The sequence below is a fragment of the Leopardus geoffroyi genome, chromosome A1 (genome assembly GCF_018350155.1).
Source record: "Leopardus geoffroyi isolate Oge1 chromosome A1, O.geoffroyi_Oge1_pat1.0, whole genome shotgun sequence".
NCBI classification, from domain to species: Eukaryota; Metazoa; Chordata; class Mammalia; order Carnivora; family Felidae; genus Leopardus; species Leopardus geoffroyi.
Window position 1 is genome coordinate 15513827 of NC_059326.1, and position 21604 is coordinate 15535430.

The following is a 21604-nucleotide window of genomic DNA, read 5'->3' on the forward strand; positions in this document are numbered from 1 at the left end:
TTACACCTCAAGGTAGATACAATTCTGCAATTTAAGATAAAAAATGTCTCATTTTACAAAGAAAATCACTTCTAGGGAAGCACATAAAGAGAGTTAGATGGATTCCTAAAAGACTAGAGAGGCTCAGGAGTACTTACCTTAGAGGAATCATTTATTTAAGATATAAAGCAAAAAGAGATCTTAGAAAAAATAAGATGCTATATGAATGCAAAGATTGGTTCTATTGAAATTATGTTAATTTAATTCATTTACTCCATGGGGATTATGCCACTAAAGAGTTCAAAAGATTTAGTCATCTTCCTCTGTTACAGATTTATTTTAAATCCTTATGTTTTCAGCTGTCTACCTTTTGGTCTAGTGGCCTTTTGTACAAAATATTCCCATTAGAAGAAATATTTCTGACTAACCCTTTAAAATATGAACAAAATAGCATCTATTCTGAATTGCTAGCTGCTCTCTGAATAATAAATCTTCCTACAGTTAAACACGGATAATTAAGGTCTGTTTTAGAGACTTGATTTCAGAGAAAGGAGGCTCAGTAATTAAAGTGAAAATGAAAAAAATGAAAATGGAAACTGATCAGGAGTGAATTTCCATTTCCATTTAACAGAATCTCTCAGGCACTAAGTTTTATTAAAATTACCTAGGAGGCTACTCAAGCTATTTGCTTTCCAAATAACCTCTGATTTTGAATAAACAAAATGTAAGCTATGTTATTTTGGTTCTATAACAGAGCTAGGAATGAAACGCAATTGAAAATTCAGGTTGCAGTGGAGGTTGAAAAAGATGGAAAAAAAAAAGAGCAAAGATGTGTTGATCAGGAGTACCTGGCGAAGCCCCTCTGCTCCCTCCCCACAATAGCCTCCTCCGGGGAGAACCCCAGCCAGGAAAGGTCACTGCACAGTTTTAAAGTTGCTGTTCCTTAAAGCCTATCTACCTCTTAACCTCCATGACTGGCAAGGGACTGCTGACCACCAAGGGGCTGCTGCAGTCCTCCAGGACGGCCTCTTCCAGTCGAGGGTTGCAGACAGAACTAGCTTCAAAGATGCCCTGTATCTACTCGTGTGGTGTGACAGTCAAGTATGTTCAATGTCATGGTGGCTGTTAGTTCAGCCTCAACAACAGATGAGAAGCACTGAATGCTGCAGGTCTGGGAGAGAATCCCAAAACACATGAACCATCCTCTCTAAGAAAGTCTCAAAATCTCATGGAAACAAACAGGAGAGGACCAAAAGATGAAAGAAAATCTCACTTCTTTTTTCTAGGTTAATAATGTTTACATTTCCAATTACAATTCAAAACATTCACCAAACTAAAGTGATTAATTTATCTTATTTGTCACCTTCATAATATTTAAGTTCTACCTGAAATGAATGGAAAACAGCTTAGCAAAAATAAACAAAAACCAAAAATACTAATTGCCCAGTATTAGTTTAAGGAGCTTCATTTTTCATATAACCTTTATTCCCCAAATTCTATTTAATGAAGAAACTAAAGTATTATGCCAATTCTCGTGGGTTTCAGACACTATGAAAAATCTAGAGGGGCGCCTGGGTGGCGCAGTCGGTTAAGCGTCCGACTTCAGCCAGGTCACGATCTCGCGGTCTGTGAATTCGAGCCCCGCGTCAGGCTCTGGGCTGACGGCTCGGAGCCTGGAGCCTGCTTCCTATTCTGTGTCTCCCTCTCTCTCTGCCCCTCCCCCATTCATGCTCTGTCTCTCTCTGTCCCCAAAATAAATAAACGTTGAAAAAAAAAAATTAAAAAAAAAAAAAAAAAGAAAAATCTAGAGATAATCAGAAAGGCCTATTATTAAGGGTCATGCATGGGAAAATTGGAGGGTGGGGATCTCGTGCACTCCAGAGTGGTACCAACCAGCATTTTGCTACATGTTTGTGTAAGTGTTCAATCTGCTTGGTGATCATTCACACTCTATGATAACCACTATCTTTGTATTAATCATTTTGTCCAGATAGCTTTGAGGGTTATAAAGAAGTATCTTTCCAAATGATTTTTGTGTAACAGAAGGACTGTGCCCAAAACATTGGATCATTTATTTTTGTTCCATTATTTCCCCCATATATGCCAAACTCAATTGGATTAACATACTTGAAACTTCTCATAATAGTAATTCATTTTTTAAAATATCTTAGCATTGCACATTACAGAATAGAATAGTATGACAACTAGAAGGCACAATTCCTGATGTGAAGAAAGTTTTACTTGGATAGGCAACCAGTCTTGAACAAAGGAAACAATTAGGAGATAATTTCACAATTATGAATTATGTAAGTCTTAACATAAGCAAGTATATTATGACTTAATATGAACATTTAAGGTCACTGTCATATTTTCTTGGATTTACTTCTAATTCTTTATATGTTTTTCTTTTTTAAATGGCATGTTTTATTTAACCATATGTCTTAAAATTTATTTTTTATAGAATATGTATCTAGTACACTTGTTGATGCCCCTTATTAATTTTTCCCATTATCTTTATAAAGCTTTATTGAAACCTGTATGTCAAGGTGACAATAATACAGTGTTTGGAAAATAGTAACAAATAAAGGGTATCCCAGAGTCAGGTTTACCAAATACATACTGGAAACCAGGGAGCATCTTCCTCCATTTCCCAGCAGGAACAGAGGGCATAACAATAGCTTCTGCTGACTTATATGCCGTTACTTTCTCTTTTTTAAATCATTATCTATGAGTAATTACAACTTTATTCATATATCTTTAATACGTTTTTTCTTATTTTTCAACTGGGACCTCCAATTCAATGTTGAAATGATATAGCAGGCATCCTCGTGTCATGCCAATTTTAAAGGAGATGATGTTTCTAATGATGTATCAGTAAGGATGATATTTGCTCTAAGTTTTTGGTAAATACATTTTAGGTATTTTTCATTTACTGTGATAACTTTTAATAAAAACATTTACAAACAGCTTAAAACTGTCATGAAACAATTTATATTTACCCATATGTTAATTTGCTCATCATTCCTTCTTGTGTTGCACACACATCTTCCTTTTTTCTTCTTCCTCAAGTGAGTCCTTTAGAAGCTCCTTTGAAGAGTGCCTACTGGTAATACACTCTCAATATTTCTTAGCTGAAAATGTCTTTATTTTGCCCTTGTGCTTGCCTGAAATTTTAACTAGGTATGTGTTACCGTATTGACAGTTCTTTTCTTTCAGCATTTTGAAAATATTATCCATTTAGGGCCTCTCTCCATTGTTGATGTTGAAAAGTCAGCCCTCGCATTACTACTGCCGCCCAAAAGTATGGTCTACGGAGCTTGTCAGACATGTGGATCTCAGATCCCATCCTAGACCAATTAAATCAGAACTCTGAAATGGTGGAGACACTTCTCCATGCTTACTTACTAACTTTACAGGTGATTCGGGGGCTCATTAGAGGTTGAGAACCTAAGAGTAATTTGTGTATAGGCAACTTGATCTCTTCCTACTTTTAAGATCTTCAAGACATTATGATATATCTAGACGTAGATTTATTTTATTTATTATGCCTGGGAATTTTTACTTCTTGCATCTAAAGATTCACATCTTTCAGTAATTCTGGGAAATCATCAGCCATTATGTCACCAAATATTTTCTCCTTCTGTAACTCCAATAATGTGTGTTTTAAACATTTTCATTTTTACTTTCCTATAGTTTTTAATGTAGATCTCTATATATTAATATCTCTAATGTTTTCATACGAAAACAATTTCTGAATAGGGGCATCTGTAAATGACTACATCTGCAGAAATTTAATTCAACAACTTACACAACGGATGCTGAGTGACCCACACACACACTTCTAATCTCCGAGTTGGGAAATAACTTTCCACTAAAATAGTATAGCATTTTACAATTACTGCAGTACCTTAAAGCTTAATCAAAACAGCACCACCAAAAACTACACTGTAAAATGGAACGACTGAGACCCTTCTATTGTTTGTTTATGAAGTAAAATCTCTTAGAAAACATTCAAGACAAGTTGATACTTCATTTTCATATCACAGTGTGTTCTTTTACAAAAAGGTACCCACGTATCATATCTTTGTCAAAAAGGAGTAACTTATTTTTTTTTTAAGTAGGCTTCACATCCAGTGTGGAGCCCAATGCAGGGTTTGAACTCATGACCCAGAGAGACCAACACTTGAGCTGAGATCAAGAGCCAGATGCCCAACTGACTACACCACCCAGGCACCCTTGCAGTAAATTATTTTTAAAATACTTCTCAGTGAAGAAAACAGCCAAACTAAGAAAAAAAAAATCCAAGATATTTTCCTGTGACTTTAAAATTCATTTCATTAATAGTTGTATTCATAGACTCCACAGAAAATCTGTTTCCTGATATTTCAGGGACTTTTCATCAAATTTGGTGATTCAATGACTTTCACAGAAAAGAATGTCAGCAGTTTTAGAATGCCAGAACAATAGCTTCATCTGAACCTCTCAGTGCTTCCCCTCCACTCGAAAACATGAGGACAAAGAGCTTGAGCAGAAATAAAACCAGGCATAGAACCAATGGGGGAGGGGGCATATTCTTCTTTAACATGCTGATGGATAAATAGGAAATTTAAAACTTGATTTGTTTTAAAAGCTAATGCTTTCGAGACTAATTATCTGTAATGACAATATGTCTGTGTGCTATGTAAATAAGAACCTACAATGAGACACATCTGTCATAATGAAATGTGACACAGGAGAGATTAGAGTAAAGCTTCCCTTACAGTGAGCTTTTAGACAAACTTTTTCTCTGATTAATAAAATGTCCCATTGTTTGAGACACTTGAAGTAAGATGTGGATGGAAATAGGATTGGATTATTATAGGAATTTTTGTGGATGAGTTATGCAGATTTGATCTGATTAGTTCATTTGTGCTCAGCAGAGGCAATGATTCCTCCCTCTCAGTCAGCCATTGCCATGTTCTTCAGAAAGGCACAGGATCCTCTGGGAGCTGAAGTCTGGTACCTGACATTAATGCATGGGCTTGTTTACATCAAGAAGCTCATTCAGAAGAAATTCTTTTCTCTCTCTCTCTCTCTCTCTTCATCTAGAGACCATCATAAAACAAACAGAAACTACCATGATCTGAGGCTTACCTCGTCTCACTCTCTTCTCTCACCTGTAACCTCCACCTCTCCCTTTCTGCTGGTTCTTTCCGATTAGCCTAGAAATGTGCACATGTCTCTGTCATCTTAAAAAAATAAAATAACAGAAACAAGAAAGTCCTCTTTGAATTCTGCCAATTTAATTCACACTTGATTCACTGAAAGAATAGTGCATTTCTCCATCTTCACTTTTATACTTCCCTTTCATTCAGACCCCATTGTCATCTGGCTTCTTCCCAGATTAGAAATATTGCTGGGATGCCTGGGTGGCTCAGTCAGTTAAGTGTCCAACTCTTGATCTTGGCTCAAGTCATAATCTCAAGGTTCGTAAGATCCAGCTCAGCATTGGGCTCTGCAATGAGAGCAAAGAGCCTGCTTGGGATTCTCTCTCTTTCTTTCTGCCCCTCCCCTACTCATGAAAACTCACACACTATCTCTCAAAATTAATAAATAAAACCAAACAAACAAAAAAATAAATCTTGTTAACAACTGTAATAACAACAAGGTGTCTATTTTTCAGCCCCTACCTTGTTTGACAACTCCAGGGACCCAACACTATTGATGACTCCTCTTTGTGAGGTTCTTTACACAGTGTCTAGGACTACAGTTTTTCTTCTAATTCTCAGTTCTACTCTTCCATGGGCTCCTCATCATCAATCCTCCTACTAAACAGTGGTGAGCCCCAGACCTGCATCATGAGGCCCCTTCTCTTCACATTCTGCCTGGGCAATTGCATCGTTGCTCACAGCTTCTCCTTAAGTTGAGAATTCCAACATCTGCATCTGCTGTGCAAACCCTCTCCTCAGCTTCTGAGCTCCAAATCTATACATCCCACAGCTCATATGGATGTTAAATAGACACCGCAACTCAATGTAACCAGAGAGGCTTTATTTTGAAAGAAGAAAAGTTTTTCCTACTATATTCTTTATCCTCTCAGTTCTTCAACCAGTAACCAAAGAACCAGCTTTGCCGCTTCTCTTTCCCCTTTGTCTGACCTCAATATCACTAAGACTTGTTAGTTTTCCTTATCCCCTTCTCACCATTCTCAGTGTCTTACCTATCCCGTTGTCTTCCTTCTCAATGACACTATTGTAGTTTACACTCGTTATCCCCTGCCTATAACACTGTCTCCTAAACAGTCTCCCTGTTGTTATATTTGCTGCTCTCCAGTCATTCAATTCACTGCTGAAGCGATGTGCCTATAATTATAAACCTCACTCTGTTGTTGAAAACCCTCCACATTGAACATCTCTTACGTGCCCCTTCAGATCCTTCAGCCTCCCTGTCTCCCAGGCCTCTGTCACTTGCTCTGCCCTAACTACAGCTACTTCACACATCTAAAATGCCTGCCTACAGAAATCTTCTGCCTGATCCCAAGGCCTGGAGCTTCTAGCTCCCCTCCACCACTCCCATGCTCAGATGAAGCACCACATGTTAGTCCTGGTTCTCCAAGAAGCATATACCAAGATTCAATTAAACATGTGCTACAGATCTGATCACTATTGAAGGAGAGAAAGAAGTTAGGAAGGTTATATAGAAGAGTCCTAGACTCCAGTGCAGTTCTAAGGAAATCTTGGCAGGAATGCTGAGACATCCACAAGCTAAAACCTCCTGTTAGAGGAGTCCCTGTCTCCTAGGAATAGACCTACCTTACTATGCTATGATCAGTCTGCTATGATCAATCACTGGGGCAGACAGAGGAAGTGTGGCCTCTGTACACTTAGCGTGTTCGCAGATCCACCAAATCATACTGCTGGACAGACACAGCAGCATTCTACTATATGACGGAAGTGGCACATTTATGATGAGGCTGGAGCAGGTCCAAAATTATGAGTAAATTACTATCAACTGCTGGTCCAGACTGCCTGCCATCTACTTCTACAACACCAGTGCCTCTCTTTCAGCCCATTAATTCCTGTGCTGACCAAGTCTCAGAGGAAAAAGACACAAGACTGGCTCATAGTGTGTTGGTATAGCTAGAAATGAACAGTTACCACATTAGCCCCAAATGTGGGTGACTCTGAAAGATGGTCTGACATAATGACCCTGAATAGTCTCCTTGACCAGCCCAGTGCTTGTGCAATAAGCTACAGAGTAGACAGGGTAACAAAAATGAAGACTATGCATGGGCCTAATAACAATGGCTTCTTGTCATCATCACCAATCTGGCTACAGCCACTTATGAGTGGCCAATGTGCCAGCATCAGAGACTAAAGATGTGCCCTCAATGTATCGCCATCCCTTTAGATGTCATCCAACAACTATCTAGTGGCAAGTTATTTTTTCCATGCAGGAAGGGACATTAATTATTAATCCATACAAAATTGACACATACTCTGGATAGAGGGTTGCCTTTCCTACCTGCAAAGCCTCTATTGACACCACTATCAAAGGGCTTGCAGAATGCTTTATCCTTCAACATGCTTTCCACACAATGTTAGCTCCCATGTGGGATTGTTTTCTACAGCAAAAGAGGTACAAAAGTGGACTTGTTACCAGGGGACTCAGTGATTATACTACGTACCCCACCAGACCAACAGAATGACAAACAGCCTGTTGAGGGCTCAACTATGGATGCAGTATCTTGTGGGGTTTGGGTACTGTCTTCCAAGAAGTGATATATGGGCCAAATTGACAGGTGACATATAGTAATATGCTTCCAACAGTAAGGGTTTATGGGTCCAGGAAGCAAGAGACACACAAGTTGTCCCCTCATCATCAAACACAGGGGTCCATTGATAGGATTTGTGCTTCTACTCCTTGCAATCCGAGGTCCTTCCCAATCGGAGGCCCTAGTTCCCGGAGAAGGGGCACATCTGCTACTGTATGTAAGAGTCCCATTGATTACCCCTGGACCATTTTGAGCTTTAATGACAATATTTTGAGCTTTCACGCCAATAGTCCAAAAGGTAAGGAAAACAGTTTCCTGTCTTATTGATTTAATTAAAGAGCTGGTGTTACCATCACAGGATGGCTTCAAAGGAGATAGTGTCTGAAACCCAGGGGATCCACTGGGTATCTCTCAGTACTCACATGCCCATTGGTAATGGTTAATGGAAAAATGCAGCAGCCATGACCTAAAACGTACAGGGAAAGCAAAGGGTGAGACCACTTGAAGTTCTAGGCCACCTCACCAAGAAACCAATATAGACCAGCAAAAGCTGGCCCAGGATGAGGGAAGTATATAGAATGTGTGTGAGGACAGAGATGATAAATATCAATTAGAGCCTCAGGACCAGCCCCAGCCAAGAGATTGTAGCTTATTATTTCACTAGCCTACTTGCCTTCTTTCTGGAAATCACAACAAGTCTCCTTCCTGAGGGGAATTCTGTGACTGACTGACTTGTTCCTCCCCTCTGTGGGGAAGCAGTAAGAGCAATTTGTTCTCATAACAATAGAAGCCCAATATTGTATCACAGAAACCATATATAATGGAAGGTCACAAGCATATCTGAGGATCATAAGAGGTCATGTGTACTGGGTACATCTTATGCACTGCTTCAGATTCCCCCAGCCTCACCTGTCAATCAGCCCTTGGCTATCTGTTCTGCCTCAACCACTGCCACAATGACCAGTTCCAGACTCAGATGAAGCACCACACTGCAAGGCTTGGATCTGGCTCTCTAGAAGGTGCCCAGTGATGCAGTTCAAAAGTAGAAGGGAGTTAATACCTCAACAGTGAGCTCTGTTTAATGGGAGACAAGAGAAGGTAAGATGCTATCAGATGGATTCCCTTCCCCTACACCCTCTGATGGAATGCTCTGAGGCACGTCTTTTTTGTACAGCGTCTTTGGAGCTGTTTCAAGTGGCTGAGAAACTGGCTCTGTTTCTTCGTGAAGTGATGACCAGCTTCGTAATGAAGACCTTGTGTACCTCCCATCCTTCCCTGACTTATTGCACTTTTCCTGTCTCACTGCCCCCAGATTACCTTTCCGGGAAACCATTAGCATTTAATCCTTACCTCTGGTTCTGTTTGATAAAGAACCTGGGCTAAGTTTCACTTCACTGCTCACTCCCTCCAAAGAAAACCTCAGTTCCAGTTCCCGATGTCATTTTCACTCTCATCACCTGTGGTCCCCTACGTTCATCTTTTGGTGATCAAGCAGAGCTCTTCACAGGTTTCCAAGCTGCCCACCTTTTTCACAGCATCATACATCTGTATCTGCTCTTTACTGTGCCTGGAGAATACTCTCCCACCCACTCCCTCTGGTGAACTCCCCACAGTGCCAGGGGTGAAGTCAGACAACAATGAATCCAGTACCTCACGAAACTTCACTACAATTGAAATGTTTAGAAGCCTCTTTCAGTATCCTTGCTTAATACTGAAATATTAAAAGAAAAAGAAAAGAAAAGCCACGTATGAATAGATAAACACTTATTCTTCCTCTTATGGTAAAAAAAAATACTTGAAATACAAGAAAATCACTATGGAGACAAGCTGAAATGCATTCCTTTATCAGCAAATGTAATTGAAAGATTCTCAGCAAAACTGCTGAATGTTTGAAGATGTAAAGAAATAAATATTAAAATAAGTATATAATAATACAGGTTTTCTGTATAGATAGAAAAAAGTAAAGATATTGCTAAAAAATCAATTTATGATATTACTAGTCTGGTTCAAAAAAGAAATAAAAAATAACTCATTTTCCTATGAACAACTAAAGGAAAACATGTACCAAGAAGCTATATTCTCAATGGTAAATTCTTTAATGAAAACAATTATTTATGAAAAAATTTGCTTAATTGAATGGCTACTTAAAGTGGAATAAAAAATATTCTGGGATAAAGTCATAGAAACATTTCCACATATAAAATCCTGCACTGCATCATTCATAGTCAAGATGTTACAGCAAAGCAGTTGAAGCCAGGAGTGTGCCAAGTGCTAGAGATGTCAAAAACGTAGTTCCTTTCCAAGAAGGCAAGATCTTTAAAATACAGACTCTTGTACAATACTTTGTAATGACATGAGGAACAACCGTGGTAATCTTTTGAATGACACAAGGTTTGTTTGTTTTTTTCTACTTGTGGCAAAATACATAAAAGGTTTGTTGAATATAAAGGTATTATACATCTTTATTATATAAAACACCATGCTCCAGATTTGCTGATTTTTTTCTGGTATGACAATGGTTGTCAGGATTTGCTGTTTGGAAGATATTTTCATAGATTAAATACCCTTTATCACCACCTTCAAGATGAAGCTACCATTTTGATAATTTTGATTCTGATAATGAATGAGAAAACAAGTGCTTCTTGAAAACAAAAAAAATTACTCTGGGGAGAGTATTTTGAACAATGACTGTTTGATATTATTTCCATTAGCATATGATGATACAACTGACAATAATGTATGCCACCTGTAACAACTCCTTCCTGTGCTCACATTTTAAAAGTTGACAATACATTTTTCAAACCTGTTTTCAAATCATCCACATGTGGAATTTCATTGGACCTATACCCACTTACAAAAATACATAAAATGCAGGACTTTTTGATGAGTCTGCATAAACAACTGATTGATATCATGGAAGATGAACATCTGGTGAGTGATTTTCAACTAAAATCTTTGCATAATTGGTGAATGGAATTGAAAAAACAGCATCATGATCTAGCAGGCACAACCAACAATGCACATCTTCAATTTGTATATATGTATCTTTGTGAGGTATTTTTCTACTATGACCACCTTTAGAAACAACTATAGAAAGAAACTGAGTTTAGAACCAGAACTTAAAACCAAATCTTTTCAAAGATAATATAGCATATCCAATGACATGTTTTCAATGATGTTTTAAAAAATGTAACAGCTTATCTCATCTTTGTCTCATCCCTTTTTAAAGTTCAATTTGCTTTTGTTTGGTATATGATTCATGTATATAATAAATATACATCAATTAAGAGTACATGACCATTTGGCAATGATTTCTTGGATATGACATCAAAACTGTAGGCAACAAAAGAAAAAAGTAGATAAATTAAACTTACTAAAACTACAAACTTTTGTGCATCAAAGGACACTATCAACAGAGTGAAAAGGCAACCTACAGAATGGGAAAGATATTTGCAAATCATGTATTTGATAAGGGATTAATATCTAGAATACATTTTTAAACACCTGCAACTCAAAAACAACAGAAAATAAACAACCCACCTTAAAAATGGGAAAAGGACTTGGATAAACATTTCTCCAAAGAAAATACACAAATGACCAGTAAGCACAAATCACTAGTCATTAGGGTAATACAAATCCAAACCACAAAGAGATACCATTTCACATCCATTATAATGACTGTTACTAAAAACAAAAACAAAACCAGAAAATAACAGGTGTTGGTGAGGATGTGGAGACACTGGAACCCTCATACACTGCGAGTGGGATTGTAACGAGATGCAGCCGTGATGGAAAACAGTATGGCAGTTCCTCAGAAAATTAAATACAGAATTACCATTTGATCCAGCAAGTCCACTTCTAGATATATACCTGATGAAATTGAAAATAGGGACTTGAACAGACACCTGTACACTAATATTCATGTCAGCATTATTTACAATAGCCAAATATATATTTGTTATTATATTTATATTACTGACATATAACATTAGTAATAATTGTTATTATATACTGTTATATTTTTGTATACATTTTGTATACATATACACAATGGAACATTGTTTAACCTTAAAAAGGAAGGAAATTCTGAACAAGGTATATAATATGAATGAACCTTAAAGACATTATGTAGAATTCCCCTGGAAAGCCATCTGGCCCTGGGCTCTTATTTTTTGGGAGATTTTTGATTACTAATTCAATTTCTTTACTGGTTATGGGTCTGTTCAAATTTTCTTTCTTCTTGTTTCAGTTTCAGCAGTTTATAATGTTCCTAGGAATTTGTCCATTTCTTCCAGATTACCCATTTTATTGGCATATAATTACTCATAATACTCTCTTATTACTGTTTTTATTTCTGTTGTGTTGGTTGTGATCTCTCCTCTTTCATTCTTGATTTGATTTATTTGGGTCCTTTCCTTTTTCTTTTTGATCAAACTGGCCAGGGGTTTATCAATTTTGTTAATTCTTTCAAAGAACCAGCTCCCAGTTTCACTGATCTGCTCTGTTTTTTTTTTTTTTTTTTTAATTTCACTATCATTGACTTCTGCTCTAATCTTTATTATTTCCTGTTTTCTGCTGGTTTTGGGTTTTATTTGCTGTTCTTTTTCCAGCTCTTTAAGGTGTAAGGTTAGGTTGTGTATTTGAGACCTTTATTCCTTCTTTAGGAAGGCCTGGATTGCTATATACTTCCCTCTGCGTCCCAGAGGTTTTGGGCTGTGGTGTTATAATTTTCATTGGCTTCCATGTACTTTTTAATTTCCTCTTTAATTTCTTGGCTAGCCCATTCATTCTTTAGGAGGATGTTCTTTAGTTTCCAAGTATTCATTGTCTTCCCCAATTTTTTCTTGTGGTTGATTTTGAGTTTCATAGCATTGCGGTCTCCTATAGAATAAAGACAGTCTCTTCAGCAAATGGTGCTGCGAAAACTGGACAGTGACATGCAGAAAAATGAACCTGGACCACTTTCTTACACCATACACAAAAATAAACTCAAAATGGATGAAAGACCTAAACATAATACAGAAAGCCATCAAAATCCTAGAGGAGAAAGCAGGCAAAAATCTCTTTGACCTTGGCCGCAGCAACTTCTTACTCAACACGTCTCTGGAGGCAAGGGAAACAAAAGCAAAAATGCACTGTTGGAACCTCATCAAGAATAAAAGCTTCTTTCTGCACAGTGAAGGAAACAATCAGCAAAACTAAAAGGCAGCCAATGGAATGGGAGAAGATATTTGCAAATGACATATCAGATAAAGGGTTAGTATCCAAAATCGATAAAGAATTTATCAAACTCAACACCCAAAAAACAAATAATCCAATGAAGAAATGGGCATAAGACATGAGTAGACACTTCTCCAAAGAAGACATCCATATGTCTAACAGACACATGAAAAAATGCTCAACATCCCTCATCATCATGGAAACACAAATTACAACCACAATGAGTTACCACCTCACACCAGTCAGAATGGCTAGAACTAACAATTCAGGCAACAACAGATGTTAGCAAGGATGCGGAGAAAGAGGATCTCTTTTGCACTGCTGGTGGGAATGCAAACTGGTGTAGCCACTCTGGAAAACAGTATGGAGGTTCCTCAAAAAATTAAAAATAGAACTACCCTATGACCCAGCAATTGCACTATTAGGTATCTATCCAAGGGATACAAGTATGCTGTTTTGAAGGGGCACATGCACCCAATGTTTATAGCAGCGCTATTGACAATAGCCAAAGTATGGAAATAGCCCAAATGTCCATCAACAGATGAATGGATAAAGAAGATACAGTATACACACACACACACACACACGCACATGCGCGCGCGCGCACACACACACACACACACACACACACAAATGGAGTATTATTCAGCAGTCAAAAACAATGAAATCTTGCCATTTGCAACAATGTGAATGGAACTACAGGGTATTATGCTAAGCAAAATAAGTCAGTCAGAGAAAGACAAATATCATATGACTTCACTCATGTGTGGAATTTAAGATACAAAACAGATTAATGAACATAAGGGAAGGGAAGGAAAAATAACACAAAAACAGGGAGGGGACAAAACATAAGAGACTCTTTCATACAGAGAACAAACTAAGGGTTGCTGGAAGGGCTGTGGGGGGAGGGATGGGCTAAATGGGTGAGGGGCATTGAGGACACTTGTTGGGATGAGCACTGGGTATTGTACAAAGGGGATGATCACTGGAATCTCCTGAAAACATTATAGCACTATATGCTAACTAACCTGGATGTAAATTATCAATAAATAAATTAGTAAATAAATAAATGACATTATGTGATGTATGAGATAAGCCAGACACAGAAGGACAAACATTGTATCATTCCACTTATTTGAAGTATCCAGATTAGTCAAATTCATAGAAACAAACAATAGAATGGTGGTCACCAGGGGCTGGGGCTAAGAGAGGATGAGAAGTTATTGCTGAATGGGTATGGAGTTTCAGTTTGGAAGATGAGAAATTTTGGAGATGGCTGTACAACAGTGTAGATGCACTTTATGTCACTGAACTGTGTACATTAAAACGGTTAACTTTTATGTTGTGTCTATTTTACCACAATAAAAATAATAATAAAAGGAACACGACTTAAATGTATGTACATCTGAATGGCAGAGCATTCTTCGTCCTCTGCACAACGGCACATGTCCAATTAATGCTTGGGAAAGGAAGAAAGGAGGGAGGTAAGGACATCCATCTTGGAATTATGACATGGAGACATTATTTTCCTGTGTATGTCTTTGAAGGATACAAATATTTGGCACCCTGAGAGATACCAGCAATATGTTCTCCCAGAACATGGAGACTTTTCTCAACATCTAACCTGCCCTCCTCCATCTTCCCAAATTCTGACCCCACAGTGTTTTCAACCTCACAACGGCTGCCAAATTTGCAAATGTTAAGGGGAACTTCTGATAAGTCCTCAGTGAAATTAGTAGGAAAATCCATACCACCTTTCCGAAGCATGCAAACAGAACTGCATTCAGGCAAAAGCCTCCATCTGATATCATGTATAGGAGAAAAGGAAAGTCTACCCACATGCCTAACACCACTCCCAAATGACAGTCAGGCTCAGTGTAATAAGTGTCTTCAAGTTGCTGGGCCATGACCTAGAGCCTAATTATGATGAATTAAAATAAGCAAACTTTGCTCATTTCTCTTCTCCTGAAGTCTATGTTTGGCACCTTATTTTAATTGAAATCTTTGGAATTAAATACTACTAACATTGACACATACAATATGGGGTAATTCTTCTAAAAGATCAGTAAAGTTTAAAACGCTGCAATGCTTTCAACTTAAAATATCATTCTATGTTTAGGGAAAACGTCAAAGACAACAGTATCCTTTTATTACAGAGCACCTAGAAGACAGATAATATTTAATACGTGTGAGGATAAATCTGCAAAGAAAAGGAAACGTCAAAAGGCTGCTGTTAGACTCTATGGTATGCCAGTGTTTAAACACTGAAAAACCAATAAAATGTCATTTCACATTTAAAGTAAGCATGCTAATCTCCAGATAGAGAAGTTATAGGAATTTTTTTTTCCTTTAAAAAAACTTATATTCTGGGGTGCCTGGGTGGCGCAGTCGGTTAAGCGTCCGACTTCAGCCAGGTCACGATCTCGCGGTCCGTGAGTTCCAGCCCCGCGTCAGGCTCTGGGCTGATGGCTCAGAGCCTGGAGCCTGTTTCCGATTCTGTGTCTCCCTCTCTCTCTGCCCCTCCCCCGTTCATGCTCTGTCTCTCTCTGTCCCAAAAATAAATAAACGTTGAAAAAAAAATTAAAAAAAAAACATATTCTGACAGTAACTTCTGATATTAATATTAATGCATGTTATTTTACAAACAAAATTGGTGTCGGCAGCTCAGGATACAACGTTTTACAGCAAAGGGAGAAAATAAAATATAATAGGAGTATGGGATGGAAGAACCCTTATTTTACCATTATTTTTAAATCTCTTCATTAGAAAGTATGTAATTCTATGAAGGCAGAAACCATATTATTTTGCTCATTTCTATATTCTCCCAACAATGCTAGCACATAATAGGTATTTCATAAGTATTTGTTAAGTGGATACATAAAAGTGCAAAGTTAGGTATTCACTTAATGTATTTCAAAGGAAAATTGCCAAAAACAGGCCCCCCAAATCAGTTACAGAACTGAAACCTCATCTCACTAGGGTGACGTGACTGCCACATGACTAGCTAGTGGCAGAGTTCCAACAGAGACCAGTGTCCTCACTTCCCCAGAAATTCATGTTTCAGTTTAAAGGAGCAGAGTGAAGATTCTATGTTGCTACATCAAGCTCTTCTCCAGTTATTCCCTAACAGCTGAGACAGGAAATGAGACAAGGAAGGATGAGCATCCAGCTTTCTTCAACCACTAAGAATAAAGACAGAGAGCAAAATGCCAACAGGAATGGGAGCAGATCTTGAACAAACAAGGGAAAAGAGGAGAGGGCCAGAAAGAGTCATCCTTACTAGAGTTGAAGATTTAGCATTATTTTCACAACTCCCTTCATTTGTTCTGAACTAATGAATGTTCTCTGGGTCCTTCTCAGTACTAGCCTTCAACATCAAAGAAATGATTACAATGCTAAATGTTTTTTCCTACACCAAATGTGTACCATTTTATTGAGTTTAAAGGAGATGTACCACTATATACCAAATAAAAAATAATGTTTCATATAATTAGTATTTATTTTTCCAACTACATACTTTTTGGGTAACAGATGTAGTTGCATCCCAAGGCTTACTAAAAAGACTTAATTTCTACTTTACTGAAAAATATATAAGTTTCCATTTTTATTAAAAAACACATCAGGGGAAAGAAAAACAATTGTAAAATACAGACAATATTTAGATTCCAAAGAAAAGAAGAACATTGTATTTCCTTTAAATTTTTTTTAATGTTTATTTATTCGAGAGAGAGAGAAACAGAGTGCAAGGGGGAGAGGGACAGAGAGAGAGGGAGACACAGAATTTGAAGGCATCAGGCTCTGAGCTGTCAGCACAGAGCCCGACAGGAGGCTTGAACGCACAAACGTCAAGATCATGACCTGAGCCCAAGTCAGACACCTAACCAACTGAACTGCCCAGGCGTCCCTGTTTTTAAACAAATTATAAAAAGAGATGATCTAGTTACAAAGCACTGGTCAGTGTATATGGTAAAAAAGCAGTATCTATCCTCTGTCCTGCCATCTCTTCAGTTTTACTAGAGCCAATGCTGAGACCTATTATCAGTCATTACCCAATCCTGTCTGTAGGATTTCCTAATTCAGTCATGAATATAAGCATAGAGTTTAGGTACCGGGAAAGAAGTGGTATAAGTGAAAATGAAATTTGTTTCCAATGAAATAAAGGCTTTACAGTACACTCAATATAAAATGAAGTACCCTTCTCCCAACATATATTCAACAAGTGCTGGCTGGTATTTTCCTTACCTGGGGGTAGATGGTTCTCATTCCCTTTCTACACAGCAGAGCCTGTTATACTAGCCAATTGTTTCTAAATTCTACCCCTTCAGAATTACAAAGAATGTTAGTAAATGCTACAAGAGAAACAAAATCTGTAATTAACCAAAAAGTTCAAAAGACCCTGGCTTAAAGAAAATGATTAGAATGATTTGTTTGCTACCGGTTTTTCACACTCCCTTAATATGCTAATGTGAATAGAGAATCTTCAAAAAAGGGATTAATATGAACTGTTTTCCAAACTTTTTTGGCACCTTTTTTTTCTCAAAGCATCTTGGGGAGAAAATGTCTTTTTCTCTTTACCTGTGTCAGAAAAGGCACCTTCAGCCATGCTTAGCTCTAGTTTCTGAGTGGAAATCAATTCTCATATCACTTCCCTATTTAAAATCTGTCAGCAGTTTAAAATACTTCAGAATATTTTAAGAACATAAAATCCTGGGGTGCCTGGGTGGCTCAGTCGGTTAAGCGTCTGACTTCACTCAGGTCATGATCTCACGGTTCATGGGTTCGAGCCCCGCGTCGGTCTCTGTGCTGACAGCTCGGAGCCTGGGGCCTGCTTTGGATTCTGTGTCTCCCTCTCTCTCTCTGCCCCTCCGCCACTTGTGCTCTATCTCACAAAAATAAATAAACATTAAAAAAATTTTCTTTAAAAAAAAAAAAGAAAAGAAAAGAACACAAAATCCTGATTTTGGCTTGTAATTCTGACCCCTACCTGAATCTGCAGCTACGTCCCTTAACTTGTCCCAGTTAAGCCCTTAGAAGGTGCCCTCCCGGGGCGCCTGGGTGGCTGGGTCGGTTAAGCGACTGACTTCGGCTCAGGTCATGATCTCACGGTTCGTGAGTTCGAGCCCTGCATCGGGCTCTGTGCTGACAGCTTGGAGCCTGTTTCAGATTCTGTGTCTCCCTCTCTCTCTGCCCCTCCCCTGTTCATGCTCTGTCTCTCTCTGTCTCAAAAATAAATAAACGTTAAAAAAAAAAATTTAAAAAAAAAAAAAAAAAAAAGAAGGTGCCCTCCCGTCCCTGGGCTTCTGTGCACCGCCATTCCATAGACTGCAAGAGCTGCTTGCCGGGGAATGGCCCCTTCCTGGCGCCCTGGCCTGGCAGACATCACCCCACCCAGTCTGGTCTGGGTTCCTCCGTGCCTGTACCTCCTCTGCCATGCCACAGCTCCAGTGACTGTTCACTTGTCTTTCCCACTCCTTCTGCGTAATAGGTACTGTTTAAATGTTTGTTGAAATGGATGGATGAATGAAGAGTTCTCACCTAACAGAAGTGATGAGGATGGGGAAGGCAGGGATTTAATGTCAACAGACTGTGAAAGAACACTCCGCTTTATACTAAACTCTTGGTTTTCCATGTGACACATTGTGCAGCCTATTTAAATCACCAAGGAACTGGCCGAAACCCTACCATTTATGGTAAAGAGAAAATTTCGCTTTTATTTTTGACCATGTTGGACATATAAACATCCTGCAGCATAAAATCTACACACATATATTCTTCCATCCACTGGTGAATCATTCATCTATGATTCTATTTTTCCATTACTACCAGATTCTCTTTCTTGACATTTGAGGACTCTAATTAGCAAGAAGCTGCTTTTTCTTTCAGGATTATAGAAATATTTTTTAAGGGAAAGGAGAAATTAATGATTCCAAATAAATATCAGCCCCATTTATGCCTTATGAAGCAGGACATATAGGTTCGAATGTGTCCCGGAGGTAGAAGCTGGGATTCTGTCCTATGCAGATGAACAAACACTGCCAAAGTCCACAACTGCATGCTTGCATGAAGCCTCCAAATCCTAATGAGCTCCATCACTGTGGCCAAGGGCCGCAGTCTGACAGGTCTGCCAGCAGCACTGCTGAACTGCTAATGAGTTTTCCTGCCTCTCTGCTCAAGTACAACAGAAAGGTTGTGTGCTAAAACTTCCAACTAGTAAGAGGGAAGAAAAAAGAACTGCGATAATTTTCTGAAATCATAAATTAGGAGATTTATTTTTTTACTTCCTCATCTCGTTGCTTTTTTTTTTCCTCTTCAGTTTAATAGAGTCCTGAAGTCTAATGTAAGATGTCCTAACTTATCGTTTATATGGATTATACTAATCGGAATCAGGACTGCATGGATGCAGGGAGAAAGTAGCCATCTACTCCAGGCGGCCACCTAGATGGTGTGCTTTCCTTTTCAAAAATAATACCACTTACACCTTTTCTGAAAGCCTGAAAAACGGAGAGCTAGAATATAAGACAATAAAGGCCTGTCTTCTTGGAGAAGTCTGTCGGATTTGGCCTATGCAATATAATGCTTTACATTAACATTATGTTTGACACTCCTTTATGTATAAACATACATGCACAAATATGAAGGCACTAGATCCCAGAAGGTCAAATTGTTTTTGAAATACAACCATACCCCTAAAGACTTCATCTACTTCATAGTTTTGCTTAGTGATAGAATTAGTTTAAATTACATATATACATTTAATCTATTTCCCCATTTAATCTATCATAGTGCTAAACACTCCATAAATATGTGGTGAAATCAATGTTTTGTACAATGACAAGATTAAAAATATTTAAAAGCAGCGTACCTGGGTGGCTCAGTTGGTTGAGCATCTGACTCTTGATTTCATCTCACATCATGATCTCACAGATCGTGGGATTAAGCCCCACATCAGGTTCTAAGCTAACAGCGCAGGGCCTGCTTGGGATTCTCTCTCTCCCTCTCTCTCTGCCCCTCTCCCACTCGTGCTCGCTTGCGCTCTCTCTCTCTCTGTCTTTCAAAATAAACAAATAAACTTTTGGGGCACCTGAGTCAGTTAGGCATTCAACTTTGTCTCAGGTCATGATCTTGCATTGCAGTCTGTGGGTTGGAGCCCTGCATCAGGCTCTGTGCTGACAGCTCAGAGCCTGGAACCTGCTTCGGATTCTGTGTCTCCCTTTCTCTCTGTCCCTCCTCCACTTGCATTCTCTCTCTCTCTCAAAACTAAATAAGCATTTTAAATAATTAAACTTTAAAAAAATGTTTTAAAAACAAAATGAAGCAAAATCATAACATTTTTCTGCAAAAACGGTAGAAGTTATTACTCTTTAGTGTGTCAGAACTTTTGATTCACTATAACTTATAAGGATGGCCCCTGGAGTTACAGAATGAGCAAGTCCTAATGCTGGGATAATACAGACCCACTGCACTTTCAGTTCTGCTGAAAGTGCACAAAGCAGTTCTGCTTTGATTCTGCTCTGAACATGTCGGTAGCACCTGGCTGGTTTGTCTGACACCGTATCTCTCTGCTAGCTATTGAACAGAATGTTGAATTTGGTATCATCTTTGCTTTGTATACCTTGATTTAACACTAGTTCCCTCTTTCTATTTTACCAATCCTGAGGAAAACCAAAATATTTCACATTGAAAATATTACGCATGGCTCTTAAGAATACTTACTCAAAGAGGTGGTAGATTGAAAAATGGCTCTCCAAAAGACGTCCATGTTCTAATTCCTGGAACCTGTGAATGCTACCTTATTTGGGAAGAGCGTCTTTGCTGATGAGACGCATACCCTGAGATGAGGAGGTTACACTGGATTATCTGGGTGGGCACTGAATACCATCACATGTACCCTTACAAGAAAGGGATGAGAGACAGACACAGGGAGGAGAAAGTGATGTGATGATAGAGCAGAGCCTGGGGTGATGCGGCCATGAGCCAAGGAATGCCAGCTGTCACCACAAGTCAGAAGAGCCAAGGGAGGGTTCTTCCCTAGAGCTGCCAGAGGGGACGTGGTCTTGTTAACACTTTGATTTCAGACTTTGAGGCTCTAGCGCTGTTAGAAGATAAATCTGTGTTGTTTTAAGCCACCAACTTTCTGACAATTTGTTGCAGTAGGCACAGAAAACTGTAGTGTCATTTCCCCTTTAAGAAATTACAGATTAGGAAGGGCAATAAAACAGGTTCACAGGTAACAACAGTATGAGGTGTCAAATCACAAGTACCCCCCAAAAATGCAGAGGGCTATTCTTGGAAGTTACTCTTGTAGAAATATATAATATGGGGGGGGGGAACCCACTAAACCTAACTGGCAATATGAAAAGTATGGTTTTACTGCAACATACTAGATATAAATTACAAATGAAGAGGACAGGGCAGATGTCAAGAGCTCACAGTGAGATGAACTTGACCAGATTTGGCAAATAATCAGCCGGCAAAAGGAAGAAGTCAAAGAGAGGGCTGGAAATGTGTTTCAGGAGAGATGGTAGTTGTTAAAATAGAGATAAAGAACACAGAAGAACAGATTTAGGAAAGGTGGATGAGTTCAGTTTTAAATACACTAACTGCAAATTATTGGCAAGATGTGTACATGATAACAAAATTCAGGAAGCAGGA

General features: G+C 38.5%; 1 protein-coding gene across 1 annotated transcript in view; it reads left to right on the forward strand.

Annotated features, from left to right (window-relative positions):
* Window positions 1-949: 949 nt before the first annotated feature.
* LOC123607414 (regulatory factor X associated protein) overlaps window positions 950-21604 on the forward strand; it is a 74998-nt gene continuing 54343 nt past the window's right edge. Inside the window, exons 1-2 of the mRNA XM_045496701.1 lie at window positions 950-1080; window positions 7589-7718. Coding sequence (XP_045352657.1) covers window positions 950-1080; window positions 7589-7718 — 261 coding nt within the window. The remainder of the gene's footprint in view (window positions 1081-7588; window positions 7719-21604) is intronic.